This window comes from Carcharodon carcharias, chromosome 1 (genome assembly GCF_017639515.1).
Source record: "Carcharodon carcharias isolate sCarCar2 chromosome 1, sCarCar2.pri, whole genome shotgun sequence".
Taxonomy (NCBI): Eukaryota; Metazoa; Chordata; class Chondrichthyes; order Lamniformes; family Lamnidae; genus Carcharodon; species Carcharodon carcharias.
The window spans coordinates 149,538,879-149,557,508 of NC_054467.1; the positions used below are offsets into that span (position 1 = coordinate 149,538,879).

The window sequence follows — 18,630 nt, forward strand, 5'->3', positions numbered from 1 at the left end:
TTTTTGCATCTTTGCCTTCTGTCTTAAATTGATAAAAAGCTTACAGTCCAAAAACTTGCCAAAATAAAAAAAATTAACTAAAATGTTTACATTAAATGTTTACAAGCCAGAGTTTGTTACATCCACACGTACACAGTATGTTTCTCAAATACAAGAACAAGGCTACAAGAGAGGCACAAGCTAGATGCGATGTTCTCAGCCACACAGAAAAAACAGAATTTTAGTTACATTTGAGGTCTACAAGTGTTCCCTGCAATGACTTCGCTCCCGTACCCCACCCTCCATTCCTTGGTTTTCAGATACTACTTATGATCGTGAGACAAGAGGTTTGACAGGTGATCTATTTTCAGAAGTCTACTTTGGCTACACAAAGGAGTACAGAGGTACCCAAGATCAGCTCAAATAGGAACAGAGGGCTCTGTCCAGTTTTTCATCCTTCCCTATGTGGCGCAGCTGACTTCCCTGTGTAGCATGGCATAGGTCAATTGTTTGCAGAATGATGACTCATGAATGAGAAGGAACGTGGATTGGCCATGACCTCCAATGCATTGCATAGCTATATTACCTGATACTTTACCCCCAGGAGTAGTACTCACCAACATAACTGCTATTCTATCACTAATATGACCCATTTCATAAGCTTGGCTCGCAAGATTTAGGACGATCAGTTATGGAATTTATTATTTTGTTTTGGCAGATCTTATTCTAACGTTAGGAGGTGTTTGTAAATTGTTATGCACCTTTGGCATTCACTACCTGAAAACATGACCAATGTTGCGGGTGCTGAGTAATAATTCTGAATATATAAATGAGGTTCACATTTCTGTTAATATTGTCAAAATTGTCAATGCTATATTTGCCTTTGGGCTGTAAAGTATCAAACAATTCCCGCTCACTGATCTACCTGATCTGCTCCAGTGAGGTGTATGAAGCTTTCCAAGATTGAGGGGCTTAATCGATCCATGACGTCAATTGCCAGCTCTTCGTCTCCCTGAAATGAAAGGGAAATTCTTATCTTGTAGAATGTATTGAGTAATCGGGAAACAGCAGTGCAAAAACATCAAATTTATAGTGTTACCTACTAGACAAACCAGCAAGAATGTCACCAATAAATTATGTTGGAATTCTAATAAAATATACAAGAGATTAATGGGACTCAAGAGAACCTTAATTTTCCGGGTCTTTAGTAAAAGGCCCATATTCTCATATGCTTCACAGAAGGAGTCAACGGTGACCTGGAGCTCAGTTTGAGTAAGCGCACACATAAGTGTCATCTGCATACTAAAGCTTAATGACTGAGAGTGGAGTGATTTTAGTTTTGGATTGAAGGTGGTGTAGGTTGAGCAGTTTCCCATCTGTTCTGTAAATTATCTCCACGCTTGAAGTTAATTACTGGAGGTATAGTGCAGTGCTGCAGCAAGAAAAACAGAGGAGAGTTGGTGCAATGACACAACCTTGTTTTGGCCCCAGTCTTGACTAAGATAGGGTCTGTGATAGTTCCATTGGTGAGGATCGTAACTTGCATATCATCTTGGAGTAGGCTGAAGATGGTGACAAATTTCTGAGCGTAGCCAAATTTGAGGAAGATACTTCATAAGCCTAAGTGGTTGACAGTAAAAGGCTTTCTTGAGGTTGAAAAAGGTCATGTACAGCAGATGGTGCTGTTCCTTACATTTTCTTGAACTTGCCACAATTCCCTGTCGGTTAAGATCAACGGCGAGGATCCTGAAAAACGTGGACCATTTTCCACATCTTCTTAGCCTCCTCTCAACGAAGATAGATGATGAAATTCACCACTGCCTCCAATGTGCCAGCTCAGTCTTCAGCCAACTGAGGAAAAGAGTATTTGAAGACCAAGATCTCAAACCCAAGATTAAGGTCATGGTTTATCGAGCAGCAACGAACCTCACACTCCAAATGTTTCAGAGATTTGGACAGCCTACAGCTGGCATCTCAAAGCACTCGAGAGGTGCCAACAGCAGTGTCTTTACAATATCCTCCAAGTCTGGTGGTAAGAAAGGGGATTCAACAGCAATGTCCTCTCCAAAGTCAATTTGCCAACATAGAGCTGCTAATCACTCAAAATCAGCTCCACTGGGTGTGACATGTCATGTGTATCCCTGATACCAGAAGCAACTTGGAACTCAGTAATGGCAGGAAACTCCCAGGAGGCCAGGTGAAACACTCTCGGAATGTTCTCAAAGCATCTCTGAAGAGATCAAACATGCTGCCGACTCATGGGAGTCCCTGACTTGTGACTGACCAAAATGGAGCAGGATTATCAAAAAGGCACTGAACACATCAAGAGACTTTGTTAGGAGCACGCAGAGGCGAAGGTGAGGGGTAGGGGGTAGGAGAGTGTGCACAAGTCTCACAGATACCTCATCTGCTTGACCTTTCAAGCACCACCTGCCTCACATGTGGCAGAGTCTACAGATTGCACATTGGGTTTAGCAGCCATCTCAGAAGCCATCGAACTGGAATGGAAGTCAATCATGCTCAACCCCGAGGAACTGCCTAAGAAGAGTGTATAGACTGTATTTGGATTTTACAAGGTAGGTGCCACATAAAAGGTTATTACACAAAATAGGGCTCAGGGCATTGGGCACAACATATCAGCAAGGATTGAGGATTGGTTAATGGACAGAAAAAAAAGCGTAGGAATAAACATGTCACTTTCAGGTTGACAGGATGCAACTAATGGGGGATATCACAAGGATCAGCACATGTGCCTCAGCTACAATTTATACATAGGCTTAGGTGAAAGGACTGAGCGTAATCTATCCAGATTTGCTAACCACAACAAATTTAGGTGGGAAAGTAAGCAGTGAGGAAAATGCAAAAAGACTGTAAAGGGTCATGGGGAAGGCAGTGGCATAGTGGCATTGTGGTAATCCAGAGACCCAGGCAATGCTCTGGGGAACCAGGTTTGAATCGCACCATGGTAGTTGGTGAAATTTGAATTCAATAAAATATCAGCAACTAAAAAAAGTCTAATGATGACCATGAAACCACTGTTGATTATCATAAAAATCCATCTGGTTCACTAATGTCCTTTAAGGAAGGAAATCTGCCGTTCTTCCTTCGTCTTGCCTACATGCGACTCCAGACCCACAGCAATGTAGTTGACTCTCAAATGCCCTCTCAAATGGCCTCTCAAATGGCCTAGCAACCCACTCAATTGTATCAAACGACTAAAAACAAGTCAATTAACAGCACAGTGGGTGCTTACGTCCACCTGAGGGGACAGATGGGGACTAGGTTTGATGTGTCACCGAAAGCCAGCACCTCTGACAGTGCAGCAATTCCTCAGTATTCCACTGGAATATAAGCCTAGATTTTTATGCTTAAGCCCTAGTGTGGATTTAGCCTTCTAAGGGCAAAGGCTGCTGCCAACTGAAGCACAGCTAACACTAAATGGTATGCTAGCATTTATTAGAAAGGGATTGAAGTGTAAGAGTAAAGAAGTCTTGATGAAATTGTTCAGGGTTTTGGTGAGACTGCATCTGGAGTACTCTGCACAGTTTTGATCTGCTTACCTAAGGAAGGGTATACTTTCCTTAGAGGAAGTTCAATGATGGTTCTTTAGGCTGATTTCAGGGATGAGGAGAGATGGAGTAGATTAGCCTACATTCAATAGAATTTAGAAGAATGTGATGTGATCTCAATGAAACATAAAATTCTTAAGGATGATCCATGTTATAAATATTGGTGGTCAAACATATCCTTCGTTTCAAATATCTAAACATCAGTATGTATAGGTCCCTGATATTAGGAATAAGGGCCAATTTTTCTTTTGAATCAGTTAATAATGAACAGTATATAATCACAAAATAATACAACACTGAAGGAGGCCATTCATTCCATCAAATTTGCATCACACAACTGTTAATAGTAAACAGAAACCTATTAGTAGTACTAACCTTTGAAACGCCCAAAGCTGTGAACAAAGTTCTAATTTCTCTTAGAATGTTGACAGCAAGTCTTCTGGTGGCTGGCCGACAGCTGCACAGAACCACTAAGGCAAAACCTTCCGCTGCATGGAAGACAGAAGAATAAGGGCTCCGTTCCAGTGGAAGTGTTTGGGCAGCTCCATTGGGAACAGCACGCTGTGGATAACAGTTATTGAGGAAGAAGTATTAAGTCACAAAACAAATTAGTGTTTTTTTTATTCATTCATGGGTGGCAGTGGCTAGGCTAGTATTTTTTGCCCATTCCCAGTTACCCTTGAGAAGTTGCTGGTGAGCTGCCTTCTTCAACTGCTGCAGTCCACGCAGTGTAGGTAACACACAGTGCTAATAGGGAGGAAGTTACAAGATTTTGACCCAACGACAATAAGGAATGGCAATATATTTCCAAGTCAGAATGGTGAGTGGCTTGGAGGGTAAATTACAGGTGCATTGTCCTTCTAGATGGCAGCGGTCATGGGTTTGGAAGGTGCTGTCGAGGGAGGCTTGGTGAGCTCCCACAGTGCATCTTGTAATGGTACACACAGTTACCACTGTGCATCAGTGGTAGAGAGAGTGAATGTTTGTGGATGGGGTACCAATCAAGTGGGATGCTTTATCCTGGATGGTGTCAAGCTTCTTGAGTGCTGTTGGAGCTGCACTCATCCAGGCAAATGGAGAATATTCCATTACATTCCTGATTTTTGCCTTGTAGATGATGGTCAGGCTCTGGGGAGTCAGGAAACGAGATACTCGCTGCACGATTCCTAGCCTCTGACCTGCTCTTATAGCCACAGTATTTATATGGCTAGTCCAGTTCAATTTCTGATCAATGGCAACCTCGAAGATGTTGACAGTGTTGGATTCAGCAATGGTAATGCCATTGAATATCATGGAGTGATGGTTAGATTCTCTCTTGTTGGAGATGATCATTTGTGTCACATGTGTGTTGCTTGTCACTTGCCAGCCCAAGCCTGGATATTATCCAGGTCTTGCTGCATTTGGACATGGGCTGCTTCAGTATCTGTGGAGTCACGAATGGTGCTGAATATTGTGCACTCATCAGTGAGCATCCCCACTTCTGACATAAGGATGAAAGGGAAGTTATTGATGAGGCAGCTGAAGATGGTTGGACCTCGGACACTACCCCGAGGAACTCCTGCAGTGATGTCTTGGAATTGAGATGATTGACCTCCAACAACCACAAATATCTTTCATTGCACTAGCTATGACTCCAACCAGCAGAGGGTTTTCCCCCTGATTCCCACTGACTCCAGTTTTGCTCCTTTATGCCCCACTTGGTCAAATGTTGCCTTGATGTCAAGAGTAGTCACTCTCACCGCAATTCTGGGTTCAGCTCTTTTGTTTGAACCAAGGCTGTAATGAGGTCAAGAGCTCAGTGACCCTGGCAGAACACAAACTGAGCATCAGTGAGCAGGTTATTGGTAAGCAAGTGCCACTTAATAGCACTACTGATGACTTCTTCCATCACTTTACTGATGATAGCGAGTAGACTGATAGGGCAGTAATTGGCCGGGTTGGATTTGTCCTGCTTTCTGTGGACAGGACATACCTGGGCAATTTTCCACATAGCCGGATAGATGCCAGTGTTGTAGCTATACTGGAACAGCATAGCCAGGGATATGGCAAGCTCTGGGACCACAAGTCTTCAGTACTATTGCCAGAATATTGTCAGGGCCTTTGCAGGATCCAGTGCCTTCAGCCGTTTCTTGATATCATGTGGAGTGAGTCAAATTGATTGAAGATTGGCATCTGTGATGCTGTGGACCTCTGGAGGAGGCCAAAATGGATCATCCACTCAGCACTTCTGGCTGAAGATAATTGCTTCAGCCTTATCTTTTGCACTGATGTGCTGGGCTCTCCCATCATTGAGGATGGGGATATTTGTGGGGTCTCCTCCTCCAGCCAGTTAATTGTCCATCATTATTCACGGCTGGATGCAGCAGAGCTTAGATCTGATCCATTGGTTGTGGAATCACTTAGCTTTATCTATCTCTTGCTGCTTATGCTGTTTGGCATGCAAGTAGTCCTGTATTATAGCTTCACCACATTGATGCCTCATTTTTAGGTATGCCTGCTGCTGCTCCTAGCATGCCCTCCTGCATTCTTCATTGAACCAGGGTTGATCCCCTGGCTTCATGGTAATGGTAGAGTGAGGGATATGTCAGGCCATGAGGTTACAGATTGTGGTTGAGTACAGTTCTGCTGCTGCTTGTGGCCCACCAAGCCTCATGGTTGCCTAGTCTTGTGTTGCTAGGCCTGTTCGAAATCTATCCCGTTTAGCCCGGTGGTAGTGCCACATAACACGTTGGAGTGTATCCTCAATGTGAAGATGGCACTCTGTCTCTACAAGGAGGTCACTCCTACTGATACCGTCATGGACAGATGCATCTGCAACAGGCAGGTTGGTGCGGATGAAATTGACGTTTTTCCCTTTTGTTGGCTCCGTCACCACCTGCTGAAGTCCCAGTCTAGCAACTATGTCCTTTAGGACTCAGCCAGCTCAGTCGGTAATGGTGCTACCGAGCTACTCTAGGTGATGAACATTGAAGTCCCCTAGCCAGAGTACATTCTGTGCCCTTGCCACCCTCAGTGCTTCCTAAAAATGGTATTCAACATGGAGGAGTACTGATTCACCAGCCTGAGGGAGGATCAGTACGTGATAGTCAACAGGAGGTTTCCTTGCCCATGTCTGGCCTGATGCCATAAGACTTCATAGGGTGCGGAGTCAATGTTGAGGACTCCCAGAGCAACTCTCTCCCAGCTGTATACTACTGTGCCGCCACCTCCACTGGGTCTGTCCTGGGACAGGACATACCCAGGGATGGTGATAGTGCTATCTGGGACACTATCTGTAAGGTATGATTCTGAGAGTACGACTATGTCAGGCTGTTGCTTGTCTAGTCTGTGAGACAGCAATTCCCCCAATTTTGGCACAAGCCAAATGTTAGTAAGCAGGACTTTGCAGAGTTGACAGGGCTTAGTTTATCATTGTCGTTTCCAGTGCCTAGGTCAATGCCAGGTGGTCCGTCCAGTTTCATTCCTTATTATTAATTTTTGGGCAGTTTGATACAATTGAGTGCCTTGCTAGGCGATTTCTGAGGGCACTTAAGAGTCAACCACATTGCTGTGGATCTGGGCTCACATGTAGGCCAGAACAGGCAGATTTCCTTCCTTAAAGGAAATTAGTGAACCATATGGGTTTTTACAACAAACACCAATGTTTTCATGATCATTATTATCATAGAATCACACAGTGCAGAAGAGGCCCTTTGGCCCACCGAGTCTGCACCGACACGTGAGAAACAGCTGACCTACCTACCTAATCCCATTTACCAGCACTTGGTCCATAGCCTTGAATGTTATGACGTGCCAAAAGCTCATCCAGGTACTTTTCAAATGGTGTGAGGCAACCCGTCTCCACCACCCTCCCAGGCAGTGCATTCCAGACCTTCCCCACCATCTGGGTTAAAAAGTTTTTCCTCACATCCCCCCTAAACCTCCTGCCCCTCACTTTGAAATTATGTCCCCTTGTGACTGACCCTTCAACTAAGGGGAACAGTTGCTCCCAATCCACGCCCCTCATAATCTTGTACACCTCGATCAGGTCACCCCTCAGTCTTCTCCGCTCCAACGAAAACAACCCAAGTCTATCCAACCTCTCTTCATAACTTAAATGTTTCATCCCAGGCAACATCCTGGTGAACCTCCTCTGCACCGCCTCCAGTGCAATCACATCCTTCCTATAATGTGGCGACCAGAACTGCACACACTACTTCAGCTGTGGCCTCACCAAAGTTCTATACAACTCCAACATGACCTCCAAAAACTCAGCAGGTCTGGCAGCATCGGCAGAGAAGAAAAAATTGACGTTTCGAGTCCTCATGACCCTTCGACAGAACTTGAGTTCTTTCGAGTCCTCAAGTTCTGTCGAAGGGTCACGAGGACTCGAAACGTCAACTCTTTTCTTCTCCGCCAATGCTGCCAGACCTGCTGAGTTTTTCCAGGTAATTCTGTTTTTGTTTTTGTTTTGGATTTCCAGCATCCGCAGTTTTTTTGTTTTTATCCAACATGACTTCCCTGGTTTTGTAATCTGTGCCTCAACTGATAAAGGCAAGTGTCCCATATGTCTTTTTCACCACCCCACTTACATGCCCCTCCGCCTTCAGAAATCTATGGACACATGTGCCAAGAGGTCCCTTTGTTTCTCAGAACTTCCTAGTGTCATGCCGTTCATTGAGTACTTCCTTGTCAAATTACTCCTTCCAAAGTGTATCACCTCACACTTTTCAGGGTTAAATTCCATCTGCCACTTAACTGCCCATTTGACCATCCTGTCTATATCTTCCTGTAGCCCAAGACACTCAACCTCACTATTAACCACCCGGCCAATCTTTGTGTCATCCACAAAATTACTAATCCTACCCCCCCACAGTCATCTATGTCATTTATATAAATGACAAATAATAGGGGACCCAGCACAAATCCTTGTGGTACGCCACTGGACGCTGGCTTCCAGTCACTAAAGCATCCTTCTGTCATCACCCTCTGTCTCCTACAACTAAGCCAATTTTGAATCCACCTTATCAAATTACCCTGTATTTCATGCGCATTTGCCTTCTTTGTAAGTCTCCCATGTGGGACCTTGTCAAAGGCTTTGCTGAAATCCATATAAACTACATCAACTGCGCTACCCTCATCTACACACCTGGTCATCTCCTCAAAAAATTCAATCAAATTTGTTAGGCATGACCTCCCTCTGACAAAGCCATGCTGACTATCCCTGATCAAACCTTGCCTCTCCAAGTGGATATAGATTCTCTCCCATTCAGAATTTTCTCCAGTAGTTTCCCTACCACTGACGTGAGACTCACTGGTTTGTAGTTCCCTGGCTTATCTCTACAACCCTTCTTAAATAGCAGAACCACATTAGCTGTTCTCCAGTCCTCTGGCATCTCCCCCGTGGCCAGAGAGGAATTAAAAATTTGGGTCAGAGCCCCTGCGATCTCCTCCCTTGCGTCCCTCAGCAGTCTGGGACTCAAATCATCCGGACCTGGAGATTTGTCCACTTTTTAGCCTGCCAACACCTCCAAAACCTTGTCACTCCCTATATTAGAATTAGAGTTCTAATTCCAATATTTCAGATATTTATTAAGTGAATTCAAATTCTACCATCTGCTGTGGTGGGATCTGAACCTGGGTCCTGAGAGAATTACCCAAAGTCTCTGGATTACTAGTCCAGTTGAACTATAATGAAGTATTTCATTGCAAATTCCATATACATTTTGTCTTTACCTGCAGATCTTGACCTTTCATGTGAGACTGAACAGCTTGTTTCCAATGGTTTATTAATTGCACTAACATCTTGACAGAGTTATCTAGGAGCGTTGGATGGACATCATTCACTTCTCGGACAATGAATGACACAAACCCTGACAAAACATCTTCCCTCCAGTCAGGAAAGTCAACCATTAAAGCCTGTAGAGTAGTAAATGCCAAGCCTCGCAGTTCTTCATCCATGTGAATGGTGAGTCTGTAAAACAAAAGAAAATGTATGTCCAATTACTATGAACAAGTGTGTATACCAAATTCATCTCCTGAGTTATAAGAATGCAGGTTACTAAAAGTTCTAAATAAAAACAGAAAATGGTGGAAACACTCAACTGGTCAGGCAACAATTGTAGACAGAGAAATGGAGTTAACGTCTCAGGCTAATAACCTAAAGTCTTAAACTGCCTGCCACTTTCCAAAGTCAATTCTATTTCTTTTTTCAAAATGAAATTTCAGCTCTCATAATTTTAAGAACAATTTTACAATGTTGGAAAAGTCAACCAGGCACATTCACTCATTGGGTTAATATGATTCACCAAATGAGCAAGGACATGACTTATTTAGCTCCGTTTTGAAATCTGGCTGATGGAATTATGTTTTACTGACAGACATCATGCTCATCTAAGGAAAACATTCAACTTTCATTCGTGGTAGTATTTTCTGTTCTATGTAACTCAGCGCTTCATGTATTAGAATATGCCTACAACGTGATGATCTAACATGTATAACCAGTATTAATTTTGTGTAAAATGAATGCATCACCTTGCCAGAAGTTCAACAAGTTCTGCCCTACTCATGCCATCTGGAATCAGCCTGGGAATAGCAGCCACACATGTCCGGAAGAGGTCTATCTTAGGCTTTCTTTCACCCCTATTAAAACACGAAATTGTTGTGAAATGATTAACCACAATAACCATAAGACCAGAGAAAGTTGCTAAAATTATTTTTTATTTTTACACTTATTTGTTTTCTGGTATGCCAGTTGTAAAAAGTCTTTATTGACTTTTAACAGGTTACATAGGTGCACAAGAGGTTTCCAAGCATCAGGAAATGTTAGGAATGTTAAGGGAATGTGATTATTTTTTTGGAAACAGGATATTGAGGTAATATAGTTTGTTTTCAAGACCATGAAGGGAATTGACAAAAGTCGTCTTGGCAAATTGTTCACAAATATCAGCAGACTACTATTTAGAAATTCAGCAATTACTAGTAAAGAAGGACACTAGGTTAACTGTTTTGCTCAAAGGGATAAAATTGCAGAAAAACAAAAGAGTCTTGAGATAAATGGCACCTGGGTTCAAAAGGGAATTAATCACGATTTCTGTGATGAGAAGAATGAGATATAGTGAAAAGGCGTATGTACGTAGTTGAGCTATGAAAAAGGTTGTTTGGAGAAAGGACGCTGTCACATAGCGTTTTAAATACGCGAACCATGAATGATTTTGAATAATTATTACAACTTAACATCAACGAACACACTAAAAGAATGGTTTATATGATTTCAACATGTATTAAACAATCTGAAAGAACGTCAAGTTAGTCTATACAAGGAAAGTCTGTTATCTCCACAGATGAATGTTTACTAAGTAGATTTGTTATCCTCAATCTAAATGTGATAATTAAAATATAAAACATTGAGATAAAGTGAAAAATAGTGTGTTTTAAAACTCTGATATTTGTATCTAGCAGTGATCTCAGCAGTAATTAGCTTTAATCATAGGATCATATAGCACAGAAGAGGTCTTTCTGTCCATTGGGCAGACTTGTAACTGATAGACCTGCTGCAGCACAGGGGGACTCTAGCAGCCAGTCAGGAACCTGAAAGCTAATGGAACAGGTTTTGCCATGGTTCTTTAACTCAGCCACATCATTAGCATCCTGCTTCCGGGTTTCGCCACCAATCGGAGAAAGCAGGCACGTTTTCAACCCTTGCCTGGCTGTTAGAACCCCAAGGGGCCCGGATGTGTCAATTGACCTACTCTGCAATTGCCAGGGCACAAATATGAGCAATACTGATGGAGACTCAATGTGCTGCACAGTTCTCAGAGACTTCCCAGGAAATAATGCTGCAGGCTGTAAATGTTATTCCTGGTTGCTGGAAGAAGACATCAGCCTCTGATAGCAACAGGATTATGGTCTGTCGTTCAGAGGTATAGGGTGAAAGTGCTTCAATGGCTTCATCAGGGAAAGAAAGTGACTGGCATGCTCTCTTCAAGTGTCAAATCTCTCACTGACTTTCCAGCCTTCTCTTGAATTGTACTTCTCAACCAAAACACCTTGCAATTTCACCCATTCATCTCTTTCTTAAGATACCTCCTCACATCCCGTATGAAAAACCATCACTGAAACATGCCCTCATCTTACTGATATCTCACAACTATCCTTCACAGTCACCCTCCACAAATGTCACCCTTCATTCCTCTCAAACATTCCATTTCTCTCAATTTAGGTCTCTTCTTTTCCTCCTTGCAGAAGAGAGCACAGAACATCAGGGAAAAACAGAGAACCAGGGAGTGGCACTCCAGTTATCGCCGCCTTGACAAGTGCAAAGCAAATGGGGATGGAGTGCATCGTCATTGGAGATGGAAGATGGAGATGCCTGGTGGTAGAATTAGATATCATGCAGCAATAGGAACCCCACATTTACTTATGTTGATGTAGTGCTGCCTCTAACTGAAATATGATCAGCTGCACAAATGATGACTTTGAACCCTTTCCCTGATCAGCTCTAAGTCATGTCTTTCATCTCCCCTTGGTCCTGCAAGCATAATGCAGGATGAGGTTGTGTAAGAAGTACACAACTCATGTGCATCCTCTACCAGCTCAAATATACACAATGGTATGGCGGTGGCGTCATGGTACGGTCACTAGATGAGTAATCCAGGGACCTGGGGTAATGCTCTGGGGAACCGGTTTCGAGTTCCACCACGGCAGTTGGTGGAATTTGAATTCATTAAAAATCGGGAATTAAAAACCAAGAAAGCATTGTTGATTGTTCTAAAAACCCATCTGGTTCACAAATGTCCTTTAGGGAAGGAAATCTGCCACCCTTACCTAGTCTGGCCTACATGTAACTCCAAGCCCACAGCGATGGGGTTGACTCTTAAATGCCCTCTGAAATGGCCTAGCAAGGCACTCAGTTGTATCAAACCGCTACAAATAAGACTACAAAAAGAGTGAACCTAGATGGACCACTCGACATCAACTTAGGCACCGGAAACAACATCTGCTAACTCAGCCCTGTCACCATCACCATCCCTGGGTATGTCCTGTCCCACCAGCAGTACACGCCCAGCAGAGGTGGCATACAATCATGAGGAAATTGCCCAGGGAGCCCTCAACATTGACTCCGGACCACAGCATCAGGTCAAACAGGAGCAAGGAAATCTCCTGCTGATTACTACAAAGCGTTCCGCCACACCCCTCAGCTGATGAGTAAGTACTCCTCCACATGGAAGAAGCACTGAGGGTGGCAAGAACACAGAATGTACTCTGAGTGTGGGACATCAATTTCCATCACCAAGAGTGACTCAGTAGCACTGCCCAAGCTGTCCGAGTCCGAAAGAACATAGCTGCGAACCTGGGTCTGTGGCAGGTGGTGAAAGAACCAACAAGGAGGGTAAAACCTGACCTCATCCTCACTGATCTGCCTGCTGCAGGTACATCTATCCATGAAAGCATCAGTAGGAGTGAGCACTGCACAATCCTTGTGGAGGCAAAGTCCTATCTTCACATTGAAGGTACCTTCCATCAAGTGGTATGGATTTTGAACAGGTCTAGCAACACAAGGCTGGACCATCCATGAGGTGCTGTGGACTCAGCAGTAGAACTGTACTCAGCCATAATCTGTAACCTCATAGCCTGGCACGTCCCCACTCTACCATTGTCACCAATCCAGGGATCAACCCTGGTTTAATGAAGAGTGCATGGCAGGCATATCCAAAAATGAGGTATCAACCTGGTCAAGCTACAACTCAGAGCTACTTGTGTACCAAACAGCGTAAGCAGCAAGTGATGGACACAACTAAGTGAACCCACAACCAATGGATCAGATCTAAGCTCTACAGTCCTGCCACATCCAGCCGTAAATGGTGGTAGACAATTAAACAACTCACTGGAGGAGGAGGCTCCACAATTATCCCCAGCACATCAGTGCAAAAGATAAGGCTGAAGCATTTGCAACAATCTTCAGTCAGATGTTCCGAGAGGATGATCCATCTTGGCCTCCTCCAGAGGTGCCCAGCATCACAAATGGCAGTCTTCAGCAAATTCGGGGAGGCGATGGCATAGGGGAATTGTCGTTGGACTAGTAAGCCAGAGTAATGCTCTGGGGACCGGGTTCAAATCCGGCCACAGCAGATGATGGAATTTGAATTCAATAAAAATCTGCCATTAAAAGTCTAATGATGACCATGAAACCATTGTCGATTGTTGTAAAGACTCATCTCGTTCATGAATATCCACTAATGCCCTTTAGGGAAAGAAATCTGTCATCCTGGTCTGGCCTACATGTGACTCCAAAGCAACAGCACTCAAATGCCACTCAATTGTAACAAACCACTACAAGTCACAAAAGAGGCATGAAACCAGATGGACCACCCGGCATCGACGACCTAGGCACCAGAAACGAAAGTCCTCCTTACTAACATCTGGGGGCTTGTGCCAAAATTGGGAGAGTTGTCTCACAGACTAGTCAAGCAACAGCCTGACACAGTCATCCTCACAGAATCATACCTTACAGATAGTGTCCCAGACTCCACTATCCCCATCCCTGGGTATGTCCTGTCCCACTGGCAAGACAGACCCAGCAGAAGTGGTGACACAATGGTATAGTGGTATACAGTCGGTGGGGAGTTGCCCTGGGAGTCGCCCTGGGAGTCCTCAACATCGACTCTGGACCCCATGAAGTCTCATGGCATCAGATCAAACATGGGCAAGGAAACCTCCTGCTGATAACCATGTACCGCAACACCCTCAACTGCTGAATCAATGCTCTTCCAAGTTGAGCATCACTCGGCAAGGGTGCAGAAGAAACTCTAGCTGGGGGGCTTCAATGTCCATCACCAAGAGTGGCTGGGTAGCACCACTACTGACTGAGCTGGCTAAGTCCTAAATGACATAGCTGCTAGACTAGGCCTGCAGCAGGTGAGGGGACCAACAAGAGGGAAAAACATACTCAAACTCATCCTCACCAACCTGCCTGCCACAGATGCATGTGTCCATGACAGTATCGGTGGGAGTGACCACCGCACAATTGTTCTGGAGTCGAAGTCCCAACTTCGCATTGAGGGTACCCTCCATTATGTCGTGCGGCACTACCACAGTGTCAAATGGGATAGATTTCAAACAGATCTAGCAACTCAAGACTGGGCATCCACGAAGCGCTGTGGGCCATCAGAAGCAGCAGAATTGTACTCAATAATAAACTGTAACCTCATGGCCTGGCAGATCCCCCACTATACCATAAACATCAAGCCATAAGACCATAAGACATAGGAGCAGAAATTAGGCCATTCAGCCCATTGTGTCTGCTCCACCATTCAATCATGGCTGATAAGTTTCTCAACCCCATTCTCCCGCCTTCTCCCCATAACCTTTGATTCCCTTACCAATCAAGAACCTATCTATCTCGGTCTTAAATACACTCAATGACCTGGCCTCCACAGCCTTCTGTGGCAATGAATTCCATAGATTCACCACTCTCTAGCTACAAAGTTTCTCCTCATCTCTGTTCTAAAAGGTCTTCACTTTACCCTGAGGCTGTGCCGTCGGGTCCTAGTCTCTCCTACTAATGGAAACATCTTCCCCACGTCCACTCTATCCAGGCCTTTCAGTATTCTGTATGTTTCAATTAGATTCCCCCTCATCCTTCTAAACTCCATCGAGTATAGACCCAGAGTCCTCAAACGTTCCTCATATGTTAAGCCTTTCATTCCTGGGATCATTCTCGTGAATCTCCTCCGGACCCTCTCCAGGGCCAGCACATCCTTCCTGAGATACGAGGCCCAAAATTGCTCACAATATTCTGAATGTGGTCTGACCAGAGCCTTATAAAGCCTCAGCAGCACATCCCTGTTTTTATATTCTAGTCATCATGAAATAAATGCCAACATTGCATTTGCCTTCCTAACTACCGACTCAACCTGCAAGTTAACCTTAAGAGGATCCTGGATTAGGACTCCCATGTCTCTTTGCACTCAATCGCGGTTCAATGAAGAGTGCAGGAGGGCATGCCAGGAGCAGCGCCAAGCATACCTAAAAATGAGGTGTAAACCTGGTGAAGCTATAACACAGGGCTACTTGCGTGCCAAACAGCAAGTGATAGGTAGAGGTAAGCGATCCCACAATCAACGGATCAGATCTAAGGTCTGCAGTCCTGCCACATTCAGTCATGAATGGTGGTGGACAATTATGCAACTCACTGGAGGAGGAGCCTCCACAAATATCCTCATCCTCAATGATGGAAGAGCCCAGCATATCAGTGTAGAAGATAAGGCTGAAGCATTTGCGACAATCTTCATCTAGAAATGCTGAGTAGATGATCCATCTCAGCCTCCTCCAGAGGTCCCCAGCATCACAGATGCCAGTCTTCAGCCAATTCGATTCACTCCACGTAATATCAAGAAATGGCTGAAGGCACTGGATACTGCAAAAGGGTATGGGCCCTGACAATATCCCAGCAATAGTACTGAAGACTTGTGCTCCAGAACTTGCCACACCCCTAGCCAAGCTGTTCCAGTAAGCTACAACACTGGCATCTATGTGGAAAATTGCCCAGGTATGTCCTGTACACAAAAAGGAAAAATCCAACCTGGTCAATTACTGCCCCATCAGTCTACTCTTGACCATCAGTAAGATATTGGAAGTGGTCATCAACAGTGCTATCAAGCGGCACTTGCTCAGCAATAACCTGCTCACTGATGCCCAGTTTGGTTTCTGCCAGGGCCACTCAGCTCCTGACCTCATTGCAGCCTTGGCTCAAATATGGACAAAAGCGCTGAACTCCCGAGGTGAGGTGAGTGTGACTGCCCTTGACATCAAGGCAGCATTTGAGCAAGTGTGGCATCAAGGAGCCGTAGCAAAACTTGAGTCAATGGGAATCAGGGGGGAAACTCTCTGCTGGTTGGTGTCATACCGAGCACAAAGGAAGATGGTTGTGGTTGTTGGAGGTCAGTCATCTCAGCTCCAGGACATCACTGCAGGAGTTCCTCAAGGTAGTGTCCTTGGCCCAACCATCTTCAGCTACTTCATCAATGACCTGCCTTCTATCATAAGGTCAGAAGTGAAGATCTTTGCTGATGATTGCACAATGTTCAGCACCATTCGCCACTCCTCAGATACTGAAGCAGTCCATGTCCAAATGCAACAAATCTGGACAATATCTAGGCTTGGGCTGACAAGTGGCAAGTAACATTCACGCCACACAAGCAATGACCATCTCCAACAAGAGAGAATCCAAACATCGCCCCTTGATATTCAATGGCATTACCATCACTGAATTCCCCACTATCAACATCCTCGGGGTTACTATTAACCAGAAACTGAACTGGACTAGTCATATAAATACTGTGGCTATAAGAGCAGATCAGAGGCTAGAAATCGTGTGACAAGAAACTCATCTCCTGATTCCTCAAAGCCTGTCCACCATCCAGAAAGCACAAGTCAGGAATGTGATGGAATATTCCCCACTTACTTGGAGGAGTGTAGCTCCAATAACACTCAAGAAACTTGACACCATCCAGGACAAAGCAGTCCACTTGATTGACACCACATCCACAAACATTCACTCCCTCCACCACTGACGCACAGCAGTGTACACCATCTACAAGATGCACTGCAAGAATTCACAGAGGCTCCTTAGACAGCACCTTCCAAATCCAAGACCACTACCACCTAGTAGGTCAAGGGCAGCAGATAAATGGGAACACCACCACCTGGAAGTTCCCATCCAAGCCACCCACCAACCTGACTTGGAAATATATCACTGTTCCTTCACTGCTGCTGGTTCAAAATCCTGGAACTCCCTTCCTAACAAAACTGTGGGCGTACTTACACCACATGGACTGCAGCAGTTCAAGAAGGCAGCTCACCACCACCTTCTCAAGGGCGACTAGGGATGGGCAATAAATGCTAGCCCAGCCAGCGAAGCCCACATCCCGTGAATGAATTTTAAAAAAAATTCAATTCACTCCACATGATATCAAGAAACGGCTGAAGACACTGGATACTGCAAAGGCTATTGGCCCTGATAGTATTCCGGCAATAGTACTGAAGACTGAATGGTACTGAAGGCTCCAGAACATGTCTCGCCATTAGCCAAGCTGTTCCAGTACAGCTACAACATTGGCATCCACCAATGGAAAATTGCCCAGATATGTCCTGTCCACAGAAAGGACAAACCCAACCTCGCCAATTACTGCCCCATCAGTCTACTCTCAATCATCTGTAAAGTGATGGAAGAGATCAAAAGTGCTATCAAGCGGCACACACTTAGACATAACCTCCTCACTGATGCTCTGTTTGGGTTCTGCCAGGATCACTCAGCTCCTGATCTCATTAAAGCCTTGGTTCAAACATGGACAAAAGAGCTGAACTCCTCAGGGGAGGTAAGAGTTGACATCAAGGCAGCATTTGACTGAAGCTCTAGGAGCTCTAACAAAACTGGAGTCAATGGGAATCATGAGGAAAAACTCTCTGCTAGTTGGAGTCATGCCTAGCACAAAGGAAGATGGATGTGGTTGTTGGAGGTCAATTTTCTCAGTTCTAGTACATCATTGCAGTAGTACCTCAGGGGAATGCCCTCAGCCCAACCATCTTCAGCTGCTTCATCAATGATCTTCCTTCCATCTTATGGTTAGAAGTGGAGATGTTCGGTGATGATTGCACAATGTTCAGCACCATTCACAACTCCTCAAGTACTGAAGCAGTCCATGTCCAAATGCAGCAAGACCTGGACAATATTCAGGTTTGGGCCGACAAGTGGTAAGTGACATTTGAGCCACTGTTATGAGGTGGCAGGTGACATGTGTCAGATGGGCCAAATCCAAATGTTTTGTAGCTTGTATTTATTACGAGAAGGTTTGTGCACTGAATTCAGAAGTAACAAGTCCACTAACAGCTTTGTAGAGATTTTTAAAAATTAAAACATTTATTAACTAAAAAAAGATTTCAAGCACATAAGGTTACAGTTACTTAATACTATAACAAACCCAAAATTCCTAATTAGCTTGACTCCCAACTACACACCCTATTAAGCTAACAGTCCAAAATAGACTAAATTTAGATAGGCAATCCAGTGGGTCTACCTGCACCACATGGACTGCAGTGCTTC

General features: G+C 44.4%; 1 protein-coding gene across 12 annotated transcripts in view; it reads right to left on the reverse strand.

The window, feature by feature from the left end:
* The window catches only part of fryl (furry homolog, like), a 634,639-nt gene that overhangs the window by 240,069 nt on the left and 375,940 nt on the right, over positions 1 to 18,630 (reverse strand). For all 12 annotated transcript variants that reach the window (XM_041198439.1, XM_041198448.1, XM_041198467.1 and 9 more), the window contains 4 exons: positions 10,062 to 10,169; positions 9,264 to 9,501; positions 3,924 to 4,109; positions 905 to 991 (listed from right to left, as the gene is read on the reverse strand). In XM_041198439.1, coding sequence (XP_041054373.1) covers positions 905 to 991; positions 3,924 to 4,109; positions 9,264 to 9,501; positions 10,062 to 10,169 — 619 coding nt within the window. The remainder of the gene's footprint in view (positions 1 to 904; positions 992 to 3,923; positions 4,110 to 9,263; positions 9,502 to 10,061; positions 10,170 to 18,630) is intronic.